Genomic DNA, 14,496 nt, shown 5'->3' with positions numbered 1-14,496 from the left:
CATTTGATGACTATTATCAAATGTACTGACAACTTTATATAATAGCATCAACAGTTAGCTCATGACATCCCTTTATTTAAGATAACATACAGAAGTTAAACAATCAACAGTTTGAATTCTTTTTCATCTGTTTCTGGTCATTATTTAAATATTAACAAATGTGAACTAATGGTGTTGGGATCTTGTAATGTCACCATTATGTAGTATTACAGTGAAATAAGTACTTACATATCTATACCAAATGTTATATTTCAAAAAGGCATCAGAGTTTTTACTAAAATGCAGTTTTGATGTTAATAACATTCCAATTACACTTGTAAACTTACATAAATAGGTTTTATTGTCATGTACAATAATAATTCCTTTGAATGGAAATGCACATTAATGCACAGTTTGGAATAATAAATAAATAAATCAATGTTAGAATAAAAAAAAAAACGATTTTAATGACAATTGGTTTGGGAATTTTGGTTGAGGAATTGATTAAAGATGATAGTATCTTTAGTTTTATAGAATTTAACAATATTTAGACAAGATTTAATTGTATGCAATTCCTGGGGATCTTTTGAGGGTTATTGGATTACAGACATTTTATGTGCTACTTTATTTCAGGCTGAATAGGTTATAGATCTAATAATTGCTTATGCTCCATTGTCCAAACAAACTATATTATTGCTGTTAATACATTGAACTTTCTGTTCAAGAAAACAGTTAGATTGGAGTACATTATAGATGACAAATAAATATTCTATTACAAACAAAGTAGAGGAGTTTTCAAATAAGATAATTAACATTGAGTATATAGATAAGTGTCTATTTATATGTTATTTAATAATTATTATGGCTTTTTTACTCTAAGCCTATAACCAAACTCAAGTGGATCGAACAATAACTATTTTTAAACAATTTAAAATTGACATTAACATATATTTGGAAACAATTTCTAAAAGTAAAACTTTAAAATCAATGTAAACCATGCAACTGATTAGGATAAACTTTTCTTTTAATGTTCAGTATGTTTTGGGGGGGGAAAATCCATTGCCACTATTGTTTTGATGTTTTCTAACAAAGAGACAACTAAACATACATCAACCACGACAGCATCAAATCACTTGCAAATGTGAATGACTATTAATTCAAAGTCTTTTTGACGTAAAAATACCATATCTCAGCAAAAACATACATTTTATGGTAAAATATGCCAAACTGTAAACTGTACAAATTAATGCAAGATATATTTTCCAATTTAAACAAAGAGAAATATTTGCAATTGTGAATTTGGAAAAGCATTTCCATAAAAGTGAAATGTAATTGCAGAACCAAAATTTGCAACAAGCAGTGCTGAAAGAATAAGGACTTGTTGTTATTACAAAATATATCTTGTTAATATAAATACAATCTTTAGAAGCAGAGAAGTTGCTTATAGATTGTTTAAAAATGTATTTGCAAAGCAAAAGAAAACTGGTGAAAACAGATGAAATTGGGAATTCCTGTGTGATAGCACTTTAGAAATCACATTTAGGGAACATACCGTGTAATCTCAGTGAGCTTTTACTGTTTGCATAAAGTGTCTTAATGATATTAGAAAATAAATTAACAAAGAAGACAGTGAAACCTCAAGCTACGTTCCACTGTATCAAATGCCTTGTCAAAGCCTAAAAAGAAAATGAAAGTCATTGGTGAGAAATATGCATAAATACAGTAGTCAACATTTGAAGTGGATAAAAAAAAGTTAGGACAACTTTGATGAAATGTTTTGATTCACTTCAAATGTTGACTACTGTATATTACAGGGGTTGTAACACCATCAAGTCACATAACAGAAATTGAAATAATGTTGAATATATGGAAAATAAATAAATACAGTCATACATTGTATAAGCAAGCAAACTGTGTAAGCTAAGTGTGTGTAGTAAAAAAAGTGTGAACAAAGCCTATTTAAAGTTTTGTGAAGTCATTGGGTCAGGAATGTAGATATATAGTACCGTAATATGTGTAATATATGTATACTGTATATACACTACAACTTTATATATACAGTACAGACCAAAAGTTTGGAACCACTAAGATTTTTAATGTTTTTAAAAGAAGTTTCGTCTGCTCACCAAGGCTACATTTATTTAATTAAAAATACAGTAAAAACAGTAATATTGTGAAATATTATTACAATTTAAAATAACTGTGTACTATTTAAATATATTTGACAAAGTAATTTATTCCTGTGATCAATGCTGAATTTACAGCATCGTTACTCCAGTCTTCAGTGTCACATGATCCTTCAGAAATCATTCTGATATGCTGATTTGCTGCTCAAGAAACATTTATGATTATTTTCAATGTTGAAAACAGTTGTGTACTTTTTTTTCAGGATTCCTTGATGAATAGAAAGTTCAAAAGAACAGCATTTATCTGAAATACAAAGCTTCTGTAGCATTATACACTACCGTTCAAAAGTTTGGGGTCAGTAAGAATTTTTATTTTTATTTTTTTGAAAAGAAATTAAAGAAATGAATACTTTTATTCAGCAAGGATGCATTAAATCAATCAAAAGTGGCAGTAAAGACATTTATAATGTTACAAAAGATTAGATTTCAGATAAACACTGTTCTTTTGAACTTTCTATTCATCAAATAATCCTGAAAAAAAATATTGTACACAAATATTTTGTACAATTTTACACATTAAATGTTTCTTGAGCAGCAAATCAGCATATTAGAATGATTTCTGAAGGATCATGTGACACTGAAGATTGGAGTAATGATGCTGAAAATTCAGCTTTGCATCACAGGAATAAATTAATTTGTGAAATTCAAATAGAAAACAGTTATTTGAAATTGTAATAATATTTCACAATATTACTGTTTTTACTGTATTTTTTATTAAATAAATGTAGCCTTGGTGAGCAGACGAAACTTCTTTTAAAAACATTAAAAAATAAATATATATATATTGTTGTTGCCATATTAGTAAATATATAACAGGTGGTGTGACATCATCAGGTCACATGACCAGGAAGTTATATAGATTTGTGTATTTCAAAAATTCATAAAAAAATGACATTTCCAAAATCCAAGTCGTGTATGATGTGTTGCAATTGTTAGTGAATATATTACACCTGCCTTGACAACACCTGTTTCTATCAGGTAAAATAAAATGGTGGAGTACAATGTAATAACAATGTACCAGTTCATAGCAAATAACCCATTCACAGCTTAAAATGATGTGTTCCACTAAAATAAGGTTTCCCACTTAATTCCGTTCTTTACATTTTATTAATATGTTTTACATCAGTGGTTCCCAACCACATTCCTGGAGTACCCCCAACACTGCACATTTTCCATGTCTCCTTTGTCTGACACACCCATTTCTGGTCTTGGAGTCTGTGCTAATGAATTGATGACTTGATTCAGGTGTGCTTGATCAAGGAGACATGCAAAATGTGCAGTGTTGGGGGTACTCCAGGAATGTGGTTGGGAACCACTGCTTTACATGGTGTCGCATCTTGGAATGTGTGTATGTACTTTTGAGACAGTCCCTTAATTTGCTTGGCGAATGTCTAACAAACGTCCAACATAAAACCAACTTTACCGCATCCTTCAGACCTGCTTTTTTCCACTGAGCAAATCTATTTTTATCCACTTGTTATTTCCTCTTCTTCAATGTACAAATGGGTCTAAAAAAAAAAAAAAAGTTTTTGCACAGTTCTTTAGTAGATTTTTTTTTATATCCACTACAATAGACACCAGGACTGAAGCAACTTAAAATTCATCATATTTTAACCATATTTATGAATTAGAGTTTAAAAATATATAGTATGTTAATTAGTATTGAAGATTTTGAAAAGAACAATGCAACAAGAATATTTTTGATGAAATCCGATGGTTTCTGAACCACACATAGGCAGCAACGTGCACCTTTTGAGGTCCAGAAAGGCATCAAAGACATCGTTAAAATAGTCACTACGGCAACTAATTAGGAGAATGACAGGGAAGAGAAGAAATTATTGAGTCTTTTTTTGTGTTTTGTTTTTGCACACAAAATGTATTCTCGTAACTTCATAAAAACATTAAGGTTGAACCACTGTAGTCACGTTGACTATTTTAACCATCCCTGCGTCCCAATGTCCGTACTATCCATTCCAAATAGTATGTGAGATTAAAATAAGTGTGTCCCAAAGCATAGTGTGTTGAAAAGAGTATGCCAAAAGTCCCCAGATGGTCTACTATTTCCGGTAGATTTTGGAAGTGTGGATCCGTGCACACTATAAAGGCTAATATTGCCCACAACCTGCGTTGGACGAGGATTAAGTTCGGAACTACAAACACGAGTAAGGTGTTAAAAAACTACAAAACATGGCTGATATGCGCGATCAACGCTGAGAGGTTTGAGTGACTAATAATCAGTTCAACCTGATAGAAAATATTTATTTAATGTTATCTGTGTTATTTTTCATCTGCAAAACCAATGTGGACTTTTATAAATATCCGAATGGCCATTAACTTTTAAATGCATCATTATGCATTAATAAGAGTTCTCCACATGAAAGACTCGCGACTGCAGATCAACGTTCTGCATTTCTCTCTGATACGGCAGGAAATTAGCTAAATGAAATGTGGAGGATGTAAGATGATTGACAAGCCAGTTTATGGTGACAGGATGCGACAGAGAGAAAAGACGCGATTGTATGACGTGATAGTATGTCCCAAAGCTTGTCTACTCTTTTGCTACACACTCAAAAGTAAGTACTTTTTGTTCACAGAAAGAGTACATACTTTTAGGGCGTAGTATAAGTAGGCGAATTGGGACGCAGCAATAGTCTTTACTTTACTACTTTTCTGGACCTCAAAAGGTGCAATGGCGTTGCTGCCTATGTGTGCTTCAGAAACCCTCTGATCATAGCCTATAAAACATATCTTAATTTGTGTCCAAGAGGGTGAGAACTTAATGACAGAAATTTCATTTTTGAGTGAACTAACCATTTAAGTTTGGGGTTGTATCTTCATTGTGATTGGTTGATCAGGGACCAATCAGTGACCAGACATTACTCACATAAAATAACTTTATAAAACACTTATAATGTTACAAAACATTTAAATCCTGTTCCTTTGAACTTTATATTATTCAAAGAATCCTGAAGAAAATGTATCACGGTTTCCAGGGGGGAAAAAAATCAGCACAACCGTTTTCTACATTGATAATAATAAGAAATGTTATTTAAGAAATTATTTCCAAAGTATGGAGTGACACTGAAGACTGGGGTAATGGCTGCTGTAAATTCAGCTTTGCCGTCACACCAAAAAAAAAAAAAAACATTTTAACAATATATTAAAATAGAAAACTGTTCTTTCAAAATGCAACATTTCACACAATTTTTTTACTGTATTCAGTAAAAATCAATGCAGCCTTTTAGACTTAATTTAACATTTAAAAAACTATTACCGACCCAAAACTGCTGGGTAGCGTATATTACACAATAATTTGTTGGTATTGGGGAAATGTAATATATCGGTAAATAAAATAAACATTGAAGGTGTCTTGTAAAATAATTGTTGTTGTTCTTAGATGATACATTATGAATCTCTGTCACCAGATTTTAAAGGTTTTTTTATTATTATTTATTTAAAATGATTACAAAACACTTAAAACATTTTGCATTTCAATAAAAAAAAAAAATAGATGTGGAAAAAGCAATCAGAGGGTTAGATTGACTCCAGCTAATTATAGACAGAGGGTCTAAACAAAAACAACTTTACACATTAGTAGATGTGTTTGTCAGAGAGGTTTACACTCTAAGTCCAGAACTACATGACTGATATGTGGTGCGTATGTTTTGACATGCTCAATATGCTTGATATTTGTCTTCCATTCGTTTCCGGTGATGTCTAACAACAGCGTACAGATGCGTCCGGCTGTGTCTGAAGCCCAGGCAGTCCATACTTGCATATCTCTCTGGTTCGAAGAGCCTTTATTAACATCTATAGCAGATGAATGTTCAGGTGGTTTATGGTGCAAAGGTGTTGTGACATTGTGGTGAATATGCAGTATTCCTCCAGTCCCTCTCTTTAGCAGACGACATGCCACTGGCCAACCCTCCTCTGAACTTGGTATGAGGCCCAAATTCACACGATCAGCAAGATCACTCAAAGAAAGCTAAAAAGGATGTGCAAATGTTTATTTATTCAACTGACCAAATACATGGAATAGCATTTATTTTAGTTCCAGATATGGAATATTCACATAATGAGAAAAATATATGCTGTCTGTTACCCATGAACCCACAACAAAAATAAAAAAATCTGTAATATTAATAGGTGAACTTAAGATAATGACAATCAGCACATTTGTATCTAAAAGCTGTTATCCTCACCTGTCTGTTGTCTCCTTGATGGATAGTGCAGCGGTCTGACACACTGTTGATCTGTAGATTTCTTTGAAGAGCCTTTACCGCATCTGGGTTCCATTCACAGGCATGCACATACGCAGCCTTAGCATGTACCAGATAAGGAAGAGTGAAGTAGCCAATCCCTAGACATTGGAGTAAAATATGGTCAGGTGATAAAAATCATTCCAACTCTGAAATGGTAAACACATTGCATTGCTTTTACCTGCATATAAGTCAACCACAGTCTCTCCAATGCAGTCAAAGGAGGCTATTCTGAGCTTCTCTGTGATATTCCCAGAAGAGAACATGCACTTGGTGACATCAAACTCGTACCTGAAATTTCAGACTAATCTTAATATTCATTTAATAAACTGAGATTTATTTCTTCTTATAATATGGCAACATATGGGTTACCTAATGTGGTTATCGATGTGTGTTACATAGCTGCTGTCTCCTAAAAGCATTGTCACTATTGGTGTGCGGTAACCATCATGGGAAATTTTTTTAATTTGTGCTAAACGTTTGACTCCCAGCGTCAGGGCGACTGCAGTCCAGAATTCAGATCCTAAAACAAATAAAAAGTGAGAACATACTTTAAAATATTTTGCATGTAAGCAGACATTTTAGTCAATTACTATGAAATATACTATAAGGATGTACAATCTAATTATTTTACATACAAAACTGGACCTACAGAGGGTCTGAGATTCATTATCACCTACCAATTTCTTTCCATATTTCATTAGTGAAGCAGCCTTCACTAAACAGTACAAGATCTCCGTGGCATTGCCATTGGCTAGGAATGTCTCTCTCCAGATCCTCACTCCATGTTTCCCCTTTAGAAACCAGCAAGGACTGTGCGGTCTCTGCAAGCCTCTTATGGAAAGATTTAACTTTGTCCTTCTTTGATAATGGAGGAGCCTAAAAAAAGCAGGTATACTGACATTCAGATGTTCAGTGACTTTGGTGCAAACATCTCTTTTAAGTGCTTACCTACCTGTATATCAACAATTTCACAAAAGCTGTCCTGTGCAACATGTTCCTTTAGTGCCACCAGGTCAAGCTGTGCCAGAAAAGCTGCTAGGACTGGAAGTGTTACAGTCTCATCTGAGTGTTTCTGTGCACAGTACTTGCGGTCCAGTACACCTTGTGACAGTAGGTATTTTCTGAAAAATGTATGTTAACACATCAGCAAGATATCAAAATAGACACAGAAACGTATAAAACTGTTCAAGATAACTGGTTTTAAAATGACAGCCACTTATGTTTTACTCACTTGGAAGTTTCATGGACCTTTCTTAATATAAGCATAAAGAAACACTTTATTTTGATAATTACAGTATAACCCATTAATGTTTGAAAACCAAGAATGCTAGTTAAGGAAAATATGCCATAGAAACCAACTATTTGTTTGCAGCCTACCTGTACAGTTGTGCATGACGCTGCGGCACTTTTAAACACGGAATTACATCCATTTTCCACATGAGGCATTAGAAAATCATCAAAATGTATTATCTAAGTAACTATCAACTAAACTAAAAAGAGGGCCCATCAAAACCGTATTTAATTAAACATGAATACTGGATATCAAGGAGGAGACACATTCGCCTTTAAAAAATGTCGTTCCTAGTTGGTTGCGAGTTCCTAGTAGGAACATTATGAGTGTTGCACTTGTAGTGCATATGATGTGAGGTTAGTAAAAAGTTATGTTGTGTATATGTTACTCTCTATGTGTTTCATGGGCATTGCAATTGTAAAAGTTATGAAATAATACTGTCTTTTTGTAAAAGTTATTCATTAATACTGTTTTTTCCAAGCTCATCATCCTACACCAGCGAAACGGTAGATGGCAGAATACTTTGGATTTTACCGCGAAAAACATCCGCGTGTTGACGAAGAAATACAGCGCGTCCAATCACAGTAAACGCAGCTTTCCCATGTGACATTTTATAAACAGTGTAGAAAACGAGCGAGGTAAGATATTTACTTCAGAAGTTCTAGATGTAGGAAATTATATATCCATTTTACAAGTTTACAGAGATAACATTGATATACATTGCTTTTTCTTCAAACGTTGTGTCTGAGGATATTTTATTGTATAATATCTTTTTTTATGAAACTCAACTTTGGAACGTTAATTCTCTATTCTCTAAATATTAAAAATCTTCTTTTAATAATACAAATGTATAAATAGTTAATCGTTCTTCCACTAGCATTTAATGTATTGCCATTTCGAGAAAAAGAAACGAGTCAAAATAGGAATGTTAAAGGTATAACCGAAGTTTTGTCATTGAACTGCTTTTAATAGGGTTTTCAGCAAAGCATGAAACACAAAAGAGTTAATTAAACTAATGTAAAATATTAGGTAACTTACAATAATACTAAACCATCGTTTTGGCCAACAAATGTTTTATTTAACACATTATATAAATTTAAGTCTCCTCTGACGAATGTATGCCAGTGTGTTTTTATTGTTCATAAATGTACAAAGCCACTTATGAATGTTTTACTGTAACCAGCTGCGTTTCTCAAACTCATTGTGAGCCAAGTTGATCGTAGACTACATTGGTGGCAATTGTTTTATAATCTATTGGCTTGGGATGCTTGTGGGAAACGCAGCGCTGGTCTCTCTTATATAAGGAAGTTCAAACCTAGTCACCTGTGTCTAACATAATTTGTTTTACTAGATGTCAGCAAACAGTTGTGTGACAGCTATCCGGCTTGATTCCCTCAAAGAAGCTGACAAACCACAGATCCACCTGTTACCTTGTGAAATAGAGCATGATGGACCTGCTAAAGTCTTCAAGTACTTTAATCCCACTGTGAAGGAGCGCAAACATGGTTAGTCAAATACCAGTGAATGACTCAATAATAAAACATGTTAAAGCTCTCCACCCAATAATGATAACATTGTGCTTTGCAGAAACAACTGTGTCATTCAGAGGTCGGGGGCTGAAGGGTCAGGAATTGAATTGTCCACAAGGATACACCGGACTAGTGCTGAAAGAGGTCCAAAAGCCTGCATCTGATCAAGAGGTGACCTGACCTGCACTTTTCTTTAGAATTCACAGATAAGAATTTCTAAATAACAATATTTACTCTTTCTTTTTTTTTCTTTTAGGACAGAATAGTTAAAGTTTCTTCAGTGTTCCATAATTTCACATACTGGAACTTGGAGACGCCTCCCACATCCGATGATGGAGTTGTGATGGCTATGGCATGGCCTCAGCTAGCAGAGGCAGTGAGTAGCTCTTGATAACCACTTATTTACATATTTAGAATCTGAAACTAAAAACCATTTTCTCCCAACTGAATTAAAATCTATAAAGTATTAACTTCGGAATCAATATCTTTTTCTGCAGATTCATGGACCAGTAGACGACTAATAATGGACATTGTTTTATTGTGGATACCTGCTTCTTAAGTACATTGTTACAGTTAAACAAATGTGAAAATTGTTCTTTGCTGGAAGTCAAAACAACTAACCCGCTGGGCTGTGGTATTGAGCACCATTTTTACCAAACTGATATTGAAGTTTGAATGTCACAATTTAATACGACTAACTATTAAAGTCTTATTTTATTGTTTTCCCTTGTCCAAACTTGTACTTTTGCCATATATTTGGCCATTATTTATCAGTAACTGATACATTTTGATCTGATATACAATACCGTTCGAACTTTTGGGGTCAGTAAGATTTTTTTTTTTTTTTTGTACGTTTCTGCTCACCAAGACTGCATTTAATTGATCAAAAATACAGTAAAAACAGTAATCTATTTCTATTTTAAAATGTAATTTACTCCTGTGACAGCAAAGCTGAATATTCAGCAGCCATTACTCCAGTCTTCAGTGTCACATGATCCTTCAGAATTTATTTTAATATGCTGATTTGCTGCTTATTATAGAAAAATGTATTACTAACAATGTTGAAAACAGTTGAGTTTTTGTGTGGAAAACATTATACACTTTTTCAGGATTATTTAGTGAACAAAGTTCAAAAGGAAATAATTTATTTAAAATAGAAATAATTTGTTACATTATTAATGTCTTTACTGTCACTTTTGAGCATTTTAATGTGTCCATCATGAATAAAATAATTTAATGAAAAGATTTTTTTCTGATCCAAAACTTTGAATTGTAATGTAGTTCTCAACATATTTTACAACAAATAAATGGGCCGATCCCAAAAGCACTGAAAGCTGGTTTTAATTCATAGTACCTGTAAAAATGTTTCACCATCTTTCATTCTCACACAAAAATGCACAATACACATACACGGCAAAACTCTTTGTTGTAGTGATACAGTAATTTATCTGCTCTAATGGATCATAAAGTGCCCCTATTATGCTATTTTAACAGTTTCTAATTTTGTTTTGAAGGTCTCCTACAACAAGTTTACATGTATCCAAGTTCAAAAAACACATTTTCTCTTAATATACATTGTACATCACCTTATTTCTCAAAGGGTCTGAAAACGGTTTGCTCGAAGATTCAGTCTCTCTAAACCCCTCCTTTCCGCAAGCTTACTCTGATTGGTCAGACGGCCCAGTCTGTTGTGATTGGTTTACCGCTTACAGTGTGTATCAGAAATGCTTATTACCATATCTGAATTTCAGCTCTGGAGGTTTCCTCAGCGCTCGATACAGTGATACGAACAATGGTGACAGATTTTCTGTATCAATTCCAGTGCGAGTCCTCATCCATTTTAAGTTTAAACAGCGTATTTTCGACACATCACCAACACAAACCAAACTCTTCCAGACCTCAGCTACTACAGTGTTTGAGGGCGAGTCAGAATAGATGTCGTTCACGGGCAGCCAATTAAGACCATAGGCTGGCATTATGCAAAATATTTTACATTGTTACATAAGTATGTACCAGGAAGTTAGAGTGGAATTGAAAGGTAATATTCGAAAAAGCATAATAGGGGCACTTAAATGCTTATTTCTTTGTATAGCATCTACAGTACCAAAAACAACATTTTAAATGGCAATGAATTATTAAAAGGTTTCAATATACTTGGCCTGTGTGCTGGAACCACTCTTGGTCAAGTCAAATGTACTTATCTTTTTATAAAAACAATTTACTTTACAAATGAATATTAAAACCAGGTTGTGCAACATTAAAAATATCAAGAACATGTATAACTAGTGAATTTACAACAAAAATCTTGTTTTTGTTATATTGGTTCTGTTTGTATATGGCATGGAAGCAGTCAAGTGGATTCCCTTCCAAAGCTTTTGCTGTTTTGAGGGATGAGCCACAAATGTATAGACGTTTGAGTATAGAGTTTATGATTTTGTGACATTTGCAAAAGCCTTAAGCAGGATTTTGTGTCTATATGACCTGTTAAGAAGATTGTGGCTACGTTTGGGGTGGATGAGGAGGGGGCGGTGATGGTGGTGGATCTGACTCAACTCTGCTGCGTTTGACTGGCAGGCCGTGATCATGTGCCTTTCTGATGTGCCTGTACAAGTCTCCAGACTGTGTGTAACTGCGGTAACAGTAGCTGCACTCATAGGGCCGTTCCCTGGTATGCACAATGGCGTGTCTCCTCAGGGTGTAAGCACAGGAAAAGGTCTTTCCGCAAGTGTTACAAGTAGGCACATCCTCCATGTAACTCCCAAGCGAGTCCTGAAAATCCTCGAGGTACATGGTCTGTTGCTCCGGCTGGGAATTGGCAGGAAAAAGGGACGACTGCAAGCCGCCGGTTTCGGTTGCAGAAGGATTTCGACCTTGTGGTGAAGGAGGGAAAGAAAGGGGTTCTTGATGGGGAAGATGAATTAATGGGTGTGCCGGAATAAATTGAGTATCGGTGAGCTCCTCGACATCATGGTTGCTGTCATCATAATCTTCCCCATCATCTAAATCTTCATTTATCCTTGGGCCATTATCCATGTCCACCATCTCATCTGGATCCTCAGACTCTTCATCAGAAATCACAATGGCCTCTACTTTCACTTCGACGCTCTCTTCATTTTCCTCCCCTGAATTTTGCGAAAGACTTCCTCCCCTAAAATTTCGCGAAGGCTTACGCTTAATTCGCATGCTACTTGTGTTGGACGAAGTGTTCTCATGTCTCCTTTCATTTTGGCTCTGAATGTTCTGTGATGACCCTGGATTTCCAGTACTTTTATTCTGAACTTGGAGCTTTAGTGTTTGAGTCTGCATGAAAACATGCTCTTGGGCAGGGCTGGTGTTGTCCACGCTGCTCAGAGCCACGGCAGTGGCTACAACAGGTTGAGTCTCTGTCTGAATTAGTTCTGTCGTACTACACGGACTCGAAAGAGCAGATTCAAGGCTAGCAGACCGTGCCGATATTCTTGTTTTGTCAGGTCTAGGTGAAGAATGATATGTGGATGGTCCTGCACAAGAATTAGAAACAGCTGGTTGCGAGTCCATTCCTGGTTGGGTAGTGTCTGCCATCTCTGAACTCTCCACGCTTTGTGTGAGGAGGTTAGCCATCCCTGCTAGTGTTTCAGCCTTGGTATCACTATAAAGTGACATTTGTTGACTCGACTGATGACAATGTGCTAGTCCTCCATCTCTTCCTGTTTCTGCACCAGGTACGTCTTCTCCAGGCGAGCCGTCAGGCCCTCCAGGTTTAGCAGGCTCATTTCCTCCAACTTCTACTCTTGTGCTATCCGCCTCAGCCAATCCTCGACCCTGAAGTCTTCTCTTACAAACTCGCACCACATCATTCATATGTAAGAAGCTGGCTGCAGCGAGCACGTCCTCAGGAGGGGGGTGGGTTGCTAATTGCAGTACTCCTTCATACATGAAATCAAGAAGGAGTCCGAAGGCTTGAGGGGTCACGATATCTCCATTAATAGTGACTGTGTCTCTTTGTGGACCTCCGTTGACTGTGCTGGTATTTCCCATTGACTGATCTGAGTAAAACATATGGAAGAAAGGGGAGAAAGAGGCCAAAACTGCACGATGGGCTCCGAAACGAGTCTGGCCGACCTGCACGGTGCAGTCACATAGGAAACCTTGCAGACGCTGAGAGCGCAGGCTGGCCAAGAGCTGCTGACTATGTCCTGGAAACTCCATTTCTACTAAAAACCTAGTAAAAATTGTGTTCATTAATGTTATTCTCCAGAAGATGTGTTGTATTGTTAATAAACAGTTTGTGCATGCTATATTTCAATAAAATATTTATAATAATATGATAATTCACAATATTAGCATCTACTTCTTGCTAAGATTAAATGTTTCTTACAGAAATGTCCAGAGTGCTGACAAAATCCCCGCGTCCACTTTAAGATCTGCTCATTTGAAGCACCATCATTTTTGCATTATTGATCCACTGACATTCTCTTGACATCACCAGTTGCTCACTAATCCATTCCAGTAAATGTATATACTTCAATCCTGATTTAATACAAACTAATTCATTATCTTCGGGTATTCTTCACGCATCTTTCTATGGTGGGTTAGTAAAGCAAACCTTCTCCGAAGCACCGTAACATAATATCGGAAGCGTGCCACATATCCTTAAAATATCTTCTAGCCAAGAGGGCAACCAGTGGTTTATTGATTCTCTGTAAGTGATGACTAATTGTGTGGATTTTTAAAACGTACACGCGATACGGAAATGTTTTCCTTTAGGACAATACATCACGAACACACACTTCTACGTGTAGTATGTTCAGTTTGTATGTACAAGTGTGCTCTGCCACCTACTGACGGGGAGGAAGAGGAAAGCGGAAGCAGCAGCAAAGAAAATTGTAATCTAAAATAAAACATAGGTTAAATTAACATGATGTTTAACATTATCTTTTTTCATTGTTATTATTATTATTAATCAGATGAGCTTTATTCGCCATTCGTTGTGGGAGCTCAGAGTACATACATAGATAAGGAAATAGAAATAATATTTAAATAAATTATAGGACTAAGAATACAAATAATGAAAACAATTAATAAATTATTATATTAGGCGTATTAACTTCAATTTAGCTATTTAATCATTTGTTAAAGAGACATTTTATTTTCTATTATTTATGAAAGTTATTTTAGATTCATTACATTTCTATTATAGGTTTTATTCAATTTTGAATTAATTTTGAATTTTATATTTACAGTTACATTTTTACTAATTTTGCTGTGTT

At 35.0% G+C, this 14,496-nt stretch overlaps 3 protein-coding genes across 4 annotated transcripts; 1 reads left to right on the top strand and 2 right to left on the bottom strand.

Moving 5' to 3' along the window:
• Window positions 1-5,686: 5,686 nt before the first annotated feature.
• On the bottom strand, window positions 5,687-7,979 carry trmt12 (tRNA methyltransferase 12 homolog). 2 transcript variants are annotated; one of them, XM_067378437.1, is made up of 8 exons: window positions 7,805-7,979; window positions 7,659-7,679; window positions 7,380-7,548; window positions 7,105-7,303; window positions 6,797-6,947; window positions 6,606-6,715; window positions 6,368-6,525; window positions 5,687-6,150 (listed from the first exon to the last, which is right to left on the bottom strand). In XM_067378437.1, exons 1-8 carry the CDS (start codon window positions 7,864-7,866, stop codon window positions 5,773-5,775), a joined length of 1,248 nt encoding a protein of 415 aa, XP_067234538.1. In that variant the 5' UTR covers window positions 7,867-7,979; the 3' UTR covers window positions 5,687-5,772. The 2 variants fall into 2 exon arrangements, with proteins under 2 accessions (XP_067234538.1, XP_067234612.1); XM_067378511.1 differs by lacking the exon at window positions 7,659-7,679.
• Window positions 7,980-8,058: 79 nt separating this feature from the next.
• Window positions 8,059-9,885, top strand: rnaseh2c (ribonuclease H2, subunit C). Its single transcript, XM_067378332.1, has 6 exons — window positions 8,059-8,074; window positions 8,200-8,356; window positions 9,070-9,223; window positions 9,306-9,418; window positions 9,504-9,623; window positions 9,745-9,885. The coding sequence occupies exons 3-6, from the start codon at window positions 9,070-9,072 to the stop codon at window positions 9,766-9,768; spliced, it is 411 nt and encodes a 136-aa protein (XP_067234433.1). The 5' UTR covers window positions 8,059-8,074; window positions 8,200-8,356; the 3' UTR covers window positions 9,769-9,885.
• A 1,854-nt stretch (window positions 9,886-11,739) lies between these two features.
• On the bottom strand, window positions 11,740-13,997 carry zbtb3 (zinc finger and BTB domain containing 3). The gene is made up of 2 exons (XM_067378222.1): window positions 13,605-13,997; window positions 11,740-13,448 (listed from the first exon to the last, which is right to left on the bottom strand). Exon 2 carries the CDS (start codon window positions 13,433-13,435, stop codon window positions 11,747-11,749), a length of 1,689 nt encoding a protein of 562 aa, XP_067234323.1. The 5' UTR covers window positions 13,436-13,448; window positions 13,605-13,997; the 3' UTR covers window positions 11,740-11,746.
• Between the last annotated feature and the right edge of the window lie 499 nt (window positions 13,998-14,496).

This window comes from Chanodichthys erythropterus, chromosome 1 (assembly GCF_024489055.1).
Source record: "Chanodichthys erythropterus isolate Z2021 chromosome 1, ASM2448905v1, whole genome shotgun sequence".
Lineage (NCBI taxonomy): Eukaryota > Metazoa > Chordata > Actinopteri > Cypriniformes > Xenocyprididae > Chanodichthys > Chanodichthys erythropterus.
This window is presented reverse-complemented; position numbering and strand designations above follow the sequence as displayed.

Bases quoted from the DNA above. Each gene is read 5' to 3' on its own strand.
- trmt12 (XM_067378437.1), bottom strand. From the start codon at position 7,866: ATGTGGAAAATGGATGTAATTCCGTGTTTAAAAGTGCCGCAGCGTCAT. The intron at 7,680-7,804 runs GTAGGCTGCAAA...GCTTATATTAAG, and splicing joins CGTCATGCACAACTGTACAG to AAAGGTCCATGAAACTTCCA. The intron at 6,151-6,367 runs GTGAGGATAACA...CATCCTTTTTAG, and splicing joins ATCAAGGAGACAACAGACAG to CTTTCTTTGAGTGATCTTGC.
- rnaseh2c (XM_067378332.1), top strand. From the start codon at position 9,070: ATGTCAGCAAACAGTTGTGTGACAGCTATCCGGCTTGATTCCCTCAAA. The intron at 9,224-9,305 runs GTTAGTCAAATA...TGTGCTTTGCAG, and splicing joins TGTGAAGGAGCGCAAACATG to AAACAACTGTGTCATTCAGA. The intron at 9,624-9,744 runs GTGAGTAGCTCT...CTTTTTCTGCAG, and splicing joins GGCCTCAGCTAGCAGAGGCA to ATTCATGGACCAGTAGACGA.
- zbtb3 (XM_067378222.1), bottom strand. From the start codon at position 13,435: ATGGAGTTTCCAGGACATAGTCAGCAGCTCTTGGCCAGCCTGCGCTCT.